The sequence below is a fragment of the Nestor notabilis genome, unplaced genomic scaffold, assembly GCF_000696875.1.
Source record: "Nestor notabilis isolate BGI_N333 unplaced genomic scaffold, ASM69687v1 scaffold12163, whole genome shotgun sequence".
Taxonomy (NCBI): domain Eukaryota; kingdom Metazoa; phylum Chordata; class Aves; order Psittaciformes; family Psittacidae; genus Nestor; species Nestor notabilis.
In genome coordinates, this window is record NW_009923345.1 from 71,283 (window position 1) to 79,431 (window position 8,149).

At 43.8% G+C, this 8,149-nt stretch overlaps 1 protein-coding gene across 1 annotated transcript in view; it reads left to right on the forward strand.

Moving 5' to 3' along the window:
• The window catches only part of LOC104403830 (arf-GAP with GTPase, ANK repeat and PH domain-containing protein 1-like), a gene marked incomplete at both ends in the record, with an annotated part of 49,884 nt that extends 42,356 nt beyond the window's left edge, over positions 1 to 7,528 (forward strand). Inside the window, one exon of the mRNA XM_010012090.1 lies at positions 7,401 to 7,528. Within this exon, the coding sequence (XP_010010392.1) occupies positions 7,401 to 7,528 (128 nt within the window). The remainder of the gene's footprint in view (positions 1 to 7,400) is intronic.
• Between the last annotated feature and the right edge of the window lie 621 nt (positions 7,529 to 8,149).

The window sequence follows — 8,149 nt, forward strand, 5'->3', positions numbered from 1 at the left end:
CATGAAATACATCCTGGATTTCCGCCAGCCAGAAGGGAGTCAAGCAATTCCTCCATCCAAGGCCAGATACTACAGGTGTTCAGCACTCGTTTGTGTGTTATAGCACAGGCTTCTCTTGAAACAGAGAAGTGTAAAAGTTGTTTTGCCTAAAAAATGGATTGAATTTAAAATAATAAGCACAATGGCCCTAATAATGGATGCTTACATTAATGTTTCCCATTCAAAAGCAGTTGTGATTAGTACTTGCTCTTATAGTTGTTACTACTTCGCCTCTAATATGTAATTGGCTTAAATGTATTTTTATTGAACACTTACTTATTGTAACATGGAACATGAAACATAAACTTGCAAGTGCTATGTATCTTACCTTCCCACAGTGTTTTCCTTAAGCAAGGCTTTTCCCATGAAACAAGTGAATGGTCATCACCAGGGCTTACGGGCAGAAGCAAATGATTTTTGGCACCATGATTTGGTTAACGTATCAGTTATACCAGCTGGTGCTTCTTCCACTTTCCCTCTCCTTCTCTCTGCCTTTTGAGGTGAGTGGGATTTTTTAGGAACTGGGAATTACAAAGAAACTGGTTATCGTATAGATACTGGTATTTGTGCCCCCGTGTTCATATTGTTGGCTAGAGATGCTCGCTGATGAGTTCTGTAGGAATTGCAGCAATAGAGTATGGTGACCACCACTGATGCTGTAAAACACTTGTTAAAAGCAAGGATTAGTCCATGGAAGTGATAGTTTATCAACAAGAATGAGGCAGCGACAAGACAAGTTTGAAGTCTTGAATATGAGAAGAGCATGTTCCCTCCTGGCGTTGTTCAGACCAGCTTGCGGAGGCCCTTCAGCCCGCTCTACGTGCAGACACTGAGTGCTGGGATGTGCCTGGGTGACGGCAGGGGGTTGGAACTAGATAATCTTTAAGGTCCCTTCTAGCCCAAACCACGCTGTGATTCTAACAAAGATGGGGAGGAAGCAAGAGATGAGCACGTCAGCTCCAGGTGGGACACAAGCAGTGCAGGGTCAAGCTGGATGATGGAGTCCTCATGCTTGGTGTCTGAAAATAGAGGGTGACAGATGTTGTGGTGTTTTTGAAGCTATTTCCCTTCCTTGCAATTTTAAGCACTAAGCCAATTATTTGTACCTTGTCCTTGTGTAAAACTCCCTTTTCACAATTGTTATATAAGCAGAAAATCAGATTTCTTAATGATGACATGTAAATGTTCTCATACTTAAAAATACCACCGTGGCCTTTGACTTGACAGTGAGAGCGTGCCCTTCTCAAAGATGCAGTACAGTACGTATATTGCTTAGCTTTCCATATAAATCATCATCTTATCAAGCATCTGGTTTAGCACCAGTTGCAGTAAGGTTAGGATTCTGTGTATTTTGTAGGCAGAGATCTCTCGAAGGCCTGTAAAAGCATCAGATCAGCGTTGCTTTAAGATGAAAGTTAAGCTTTGTGTAAAGTTCCAGTTGTTTTGGTGGGTTTTGTGTTATTTTTCCTTTTCCCCAGCAGTTATAATAGGTATTCAGGAGTGTTTATCCCTTCTGTTGTTTTTCACTCAGCCATGAGCATTCTGACTTCAGCTGAAAGCTATTTTCTGCCTGTCAGTAAGTGGAAGAAAACATACTGCCTGATTCTTGCCTTCCCATCTTTCGCACAGAGTGGCAGGTTTTCACTGAGGCCAGTGTTTACTCGCTGTGTTGGACACACAGTGGAGATGAATGGTCCTTATACATCTTTTCATAAGAACCCGATTTTGATTTAAATTGGTGGTAATTCAAGACAACTCTTTGCATCTCCTAAATACTCAATACCCTTGTACCGGTGATAACTGAGAAGAGAAATACTGCCAGATGTTGCAGGTATTATACGCCTGGAGTCTTCCCTTTTATTATTCCAAGTGTTCCTTGGTTAAAAAAACAGCATAAAGGGCACAGTGGTAACTCTATTCACTGCCTTTTGGGAAAGAGAGCAGTGATCAGACTGTTGATACCTCTGGACATTTTCCAGGACCCATGTTAAAACCAAAGAGAGATCAGGTCTGGGCTGGACGAGGTTTCCCTAAATGCACCTATTGTATGGTGCAGAGATACCTTTGTGCTTTCAGTTTCAAGAGGTATGTTGCTAGATGAGACAGCCTTACCTTGTGTCTTGAACTTCTTGTAAGGGGTATTTTCCCCTCGGTTCTCTTTCTTGTCCTTATACTTGAATGAAGCTGTGCTAATGAGATTTGAGAGACCCGGCTGCCCCCGCCAAAGCAGCCTTGCCCGGCACAAGAAATTGACATGTGAACAGCCCTTTGAACCAAGAAAGACAACTCTGTCAGAGCAGTTACTCTGGCAACAGGATTTCTAATGGTGATTAGCTCCGAAACGGAGCACAAAGAGGAGTCGGTTCATTATGGAGGCGCAGCTCTGGGTTTCGGGGAGAGGAGGTGACCTGCTGTTCCTCCCACAAGTGGATTCAGGCTTCTCCTTGTCAGCCCCACGCGGTGGAGCGTGGGACAGGAGCTGTGTTAGGCGAAACTTAGCCGCCAGGTAATCTTCCCCACGTGCCAGTGGGAACGGGGGTGGTTTGCAGGCAGATGTGCTGAGCCGGGGTGTGGGAACATGGCTTTACAGCTCAGAGGCTGTGAGCCCGGGGTAAGTCCTTCCAATAAACAATCCGGGGAGAAGTTAGCAGGAGCTGCTTGGGAATGAGTGGTTTGACTAACAAAAAGTAGCACTGGAGATGAAAGTGGCAGGGGGTGGGAAGGTTAATTCTGTTTTGGTGAGCTAGGTCAGGCATGGAAGAAGAGGCATTCAAGTCAAGAGCTTTCTCTCCAAACTTGGACCTTTTATTCATCCTGCACACCAAGAATTTCACATGGGATTAACAAGGCCTTAAAGCGAAATGTAGCTTGTAGTCATCCTGGCTTGTGAAATGAAGTTGAAATGGATAAGAAATAAACATCGGTCTTTGCCAAAGACCAAATAGTTGCTAAATATCGGCTCTAAATATCCTTGGCATGTCCCTGTTTATTTGCAGAAGAGTTCTTGACTTTGCAAATAAACTTTGATTAGCTTTTTGTGCTACAGATAGATGGCTTAATATAAAAATCTCTGTATTTGATAGCTTAATTGAGTATATTAAAGTAGAGAGAATGCAATTGATTTAGAAAAACAGTTGAAATGCTTGTCACTATCTTGATTATTTTTGCTCTCTGCCACTGATTAAGTCAGTATTCATCTGTTTTAGAAACCTATCTTAGCAAGTATGTTTACATGAAATTCAGAAGCACTGAATCATCTTAGGGATGAGATGGAACCTGAAAGCTCTGGGCAGAAATATTTCTGCTTTCCTGCATTCTCTGCTCACTGTATAGCCTCACGTTTGTTTTAATTGTGGAGCTTCCTCTGGCCTGACATTTCAATTACAGGCACTTCAATATTAATCTGACAATTTTGACTCTTGAGTAGCCCTTAGTTGGTTAATGAAGTACAAGAGTTGGCTGTCATTAACAGCAGAAAGATGTTTAGGTACGGCCACAGCTTGCGTCAGGCGCTCCTGAAGAGCAGTATTTATTGCTGTATGTTTTCCAGCACTGGAAACAATTCGTGCTTTCAAATATATTTGTATATACACAACAAAGCTGCCCATCAATCCAGTGTGAACTTGGGGAGGATTGTAGCTGTGGAAACAAAATGTGTTGGTTTAAGGGTTTTTCCTACCACTGTTAAGCAGCTAATGAGTGATCACTTTGAGTCTTAACAAAGGCGTCGTAACAGAGATGGGTTTGGGCTGAACGAGGAATGCAGCATGTCTGCTCTCCGGATCTGATGTTAATTCTTACAGTGATGGTGTGTTTCTCTCCTGCTACACCACCATTTAACTGCGTTGTTTTTCCTCACCAACTCCTGTGTCTGAAGGTGCCAGCAGCAGGACTTTCAGGTCTTTGGGGTTTTCAGTGCCAGACATTTGGAGTTTGGGGTGTTTCAAGATACTCGTTTCTGGAACAGAAGATGTAGAAATGGATCGTGGCTGCCCCATCCCTGGCAGTGTTCAAGGCCAGGTTAGACACAGGGGCTTGGAGCAACCTGCTCTAGTGGAAGGTGTCCCTGCCCGTAGCAGGGGTTGGAGCTGGGTGAGCTTTGAGGTCCCTTCCAACACAAACCAGGCTGGGATCCTATGAGATCAGTTGAGGAGATACATGCTTCTGCTGCTTTTGGCCGAGGTAGAGTTATGTATGTATGTATGGGGTAGGTAGAATGGGGCTGTGTTTAGGATTTGTGCTGGAAACAGTGTTGGTAATTCAGGGTTGTTCTCATTCTTGCTGAGCAGAGCTTACACAGAGCCTGGGTCTTTTCTGCTCCTCACACCACCCCACCGGTGATGAGGCTGGGTGTGCACAAAGAGTTGGGAAGGGGACACAGCCGGGATAGCTGACCCCAACTGACCCAAGTGATACCCCACACCATAGGGCATCACCTTCAGCGTGTAAAGCTGGGGGAAAGGGAAAAGGGGGGCATGTGGAGTGATGGTGTTTGTGTTCCCAAGTCTCCATTATGCATGATGGAGCCCTGCTGTCCTGGATATGGCTGAACACCTTCCTGGCCATGGGAAGTGGTGAAGGAGTACGATGTTAGACTTGTGGCCGAAACGGAGAGGGAATTGGGAAGGTATGGCAGCTCAAAAGGGGATTCCCGTTAAAAGGGGACACATGATTTTTTCTGCTCGAGGGAATGGGCTGTTTGAGAACGTGTAGCACAACTTTGAGTAGGTAACATTAGATCTTGGGCTGCAATTTGACCTGTTCTACAGCGCGCAGGATAAATTACCCTTGGTGCCGCTGTGTGTAAGGTTCCGTTCGCAGCCGCTTTGTGGATAAGAGTAGTCCACACATGAGGATTCCTATTTCTAGAGTAACAATTTGTACTCTTTCCTTTTGCCTTTGAAAATGTATTTATTGTGTTGTAGTACTCGGCCAGCGCTCCCCTTGTGTGAATAGGTGGGCTCAGCCTCTCTTAGTTTTATTTACCTTGTGCCTTCCTAAAGTGATAATTTGGCAAGACTTCTTTATATGTGTTAACGTGATGCTCCAAACACTCCTATATTCAGATGTGGAAGGAGGTAAATATTTCCCTTGACTAATTACCTCTCCCATGAGAGAGTGGACACGTTTGCTGAGAAAGTAGTTTTCATTCACGTGTGGGTTTTAATTCAGTTTTGGTCTTAATTTAGGTCTTTACCGTGTATGATGAAAACAAATCCATGTGCATATGTTAAAACCTGACCTTTGGTTTGCTCTCTGCAGTCACTAATGTCTTTTAAAATATTTGAATATATGGCTTTCCAGGCTCCAGATCAATAAACCAATGGGTCTGAAATGACAGAGTGCTACGATATTCCTCTGTAATTTAAACATGATTAGCTGATGAAGGTTATGATCAATATGCCAGGGGAAGATAAATTAATTGATATCATCCTTTCAGGATGATAAGAGGCCTATTGGAGGTGGGATGTAACTAATGAAGCTGCTGCTTCATATATATGAGCCATTTTTTATACAATGTATTCTCACTAAATCATAGTCGTACCATCATTCATGTACATGAAAAACATAACCCACAGACCAGTTTATTATTAGAATTACATTAATTTGAGAAGAAATTGTATGCTCCTGCTGCTACTCCACATCTCTGCCTGTGTTACAGTGTATTGGGGAAAATAATCTTGGAACGTACATAAATAGCTTTCTGTATTTTCTGAACCAGACGGATTGAATGCTGTTAGTTTCAGTACAAGCAGCTTCTGTGTGCCTTTTTAAGTAGATGCTGATACTTGTTGCTGTCCTGCCTCCCTGGCTGGCTTCTGGCAGTGCAAAGTGACTACAGCCTCCTTTGCACCAGTTTCGGGAAGCACTTCACTCACTTCGTGGAGATGACTGCGTGCAATGAAGCTAAATTTAGTTAGGGTTTGCTGAGCCACTCCACCAGTCTCTGCTTCTCAACACTGAGGGGTTTGATGGCTTTTCTAATTTGTGAGCCAAAAGGTAGGCAACAAATATAAAGGATTTTATTTTTCAGGATTTATCACCAAAAAAGAGCTCTTTCCAAAGGCCTTCAGTGAACAGCAGAATGAAGTGATGTTCCAGTATATCACACAGTGAATCTCTGAGATTGCTTCACTTCTTTTAATGGAAACATTATAGGAAAGGTGGGGAAGTTGCTGCATTTCACATCAGCTCTGGTTCCGTTCTTTATTAGGAGTCTGCAAAGCTGTATATAGAGATGTTAATGACTCTGATCCCTGTATCCACTTGATAAATGCTGCTTTGGGACGGGATGGGAGGCACCACTAATCAAGGTATTCTATGCCAGGGAGCCTTCACCGGTTTTATTATTCCAGTTAGTGTTTGTTTCCTACACTAATAGTATCCTACAATGGTTTGGATTGGAAGGGACCCTAAAGGCTTAAAACTTGTGGTTTCCAAAACTGATTGTCCTGATGCAGTATCCAGTAATGAAGGAAACTTCACCTTATTCCTCAGCAGCAGCAGAAAGTACACTCCTTCTAAAAGTAAACTAAACCTGCTTGGGCCAGGAGTGAAGCCTTTCTAATGAACCTTCCTCCTGTGATGCAGGACACCTTCCAGGATTGTCCTAGTAAACAGCAGTGAGACACACTTGAGCTAGGTTGTTGTTCATCTTCCTGTTCTGTTTGCAAGGAGAACGTCCCAAAGAAGAACAAAAAGTACATACTACCATAAGCTTTGTTAATGTGGACTTGTTAGAGCATTGCTGGTATTGCTTTTTGTATACTCCTGCCTCTTCGCCTTCTGCTGGGATGTTACTGGTTCTCTTGTGCTCACCTGGTGGAGTGAGAGTTCTGGGGCAATTTTGTCCATGTGGAGAACGGAGCTGGAGTCTCACATGGAGATATTGTGGACAATCAGCATCTGTCATCTTAACTGGGTGTATCACAGAATCCCAGAATGGTTTGTGTTGGAAGGGACCTTAAAGCTCCTCCAGCTCCGACCCCTGCCACAGGCAGGGACACCTTCCACTAGAGCAGGGTGCTCCAAGCCCCTGTGTCCAACCTGGCCTTGAACACTGCCAGGGATGGGGCAGCCCCAGCTTCTCTGGGCACCCTGTGCCAGCGCCTCAGCACCCTCACAGGGAAGAGCTTCTGCCCAAGAGCTCATCTCAATCTCCCCTCTGGCAGGTTCAAGCCATTCCCCTTGTCCTGTCCCTCCATCCCTTGTCCAAAGCCCCTCTCCAGGTTTCCTGGAGCCCCTTTAGGCACTGGAGCTTTGGCAATGAACCCCTATTTTGTATTGTTTGTTCTTATGACACACTCTATTTTCCAGTGTGTACTGTAACTGACCTGCTTGTATGCTTTGTTTTTCTTTAGTTGCTCAGAAGATTGTTGCAACAAGGAAGAAACAGCAACTCTCAATTGGACCCTGCAAATCTCTACCAAACTCTCCAAGCCACTCGTCCGTGTGTTCAGCCCAGGTTTCTGCTGTGCATATCAGCCAGGTACAGACTATAATGAACACTTGCTGGACAAAATAACAGAGATTGCTTTTCATCTCATGTATTTAATGGCAGAGCACTTTTTGCTGCTGGATAAGTAGCTGGCAGGTTTTGGGAAGGGTTATCAGTGATCTGTAGTCTGAAGCAATATTAGGTTTTGTTTAATTGGCATAACTTTGTTTCAAGAAACCGCTGCAGTAGAATAGTTTGGCTTTAAAGCCATCTTTGATCATACACACTGATTTATGCCCAGCAGCCTGCTGCTCTGAGTAGACCAGTTGTTACTATAGTAGGATTTGCTGTGTTGGGGTTTAAAATTACCTCACTGTGGTTTTGGTTCTTTTTCTCATTCAGTTGTGTGCTGAGTGCTAATAGCTGGTGTATCTCAGTGGTTAGCATGCCAGAACTGCACGTTTGTGAGCACTGTGCACAGCTGTAATTGCCTGTCTCTGTCATGCTCAATTGAAATGATTCCCCTTTGATGACACAGCACTATATATCTTGTAGATACTACGTGTGAAAACAAAATGCTACCTTAATGTATGGCAGGAAAGTGTGGTGGCCTTGATGGTATTTTTGGAGACACAAGGTTAATATGGCAGTTTTCTAACTTGCAGAGTTTTT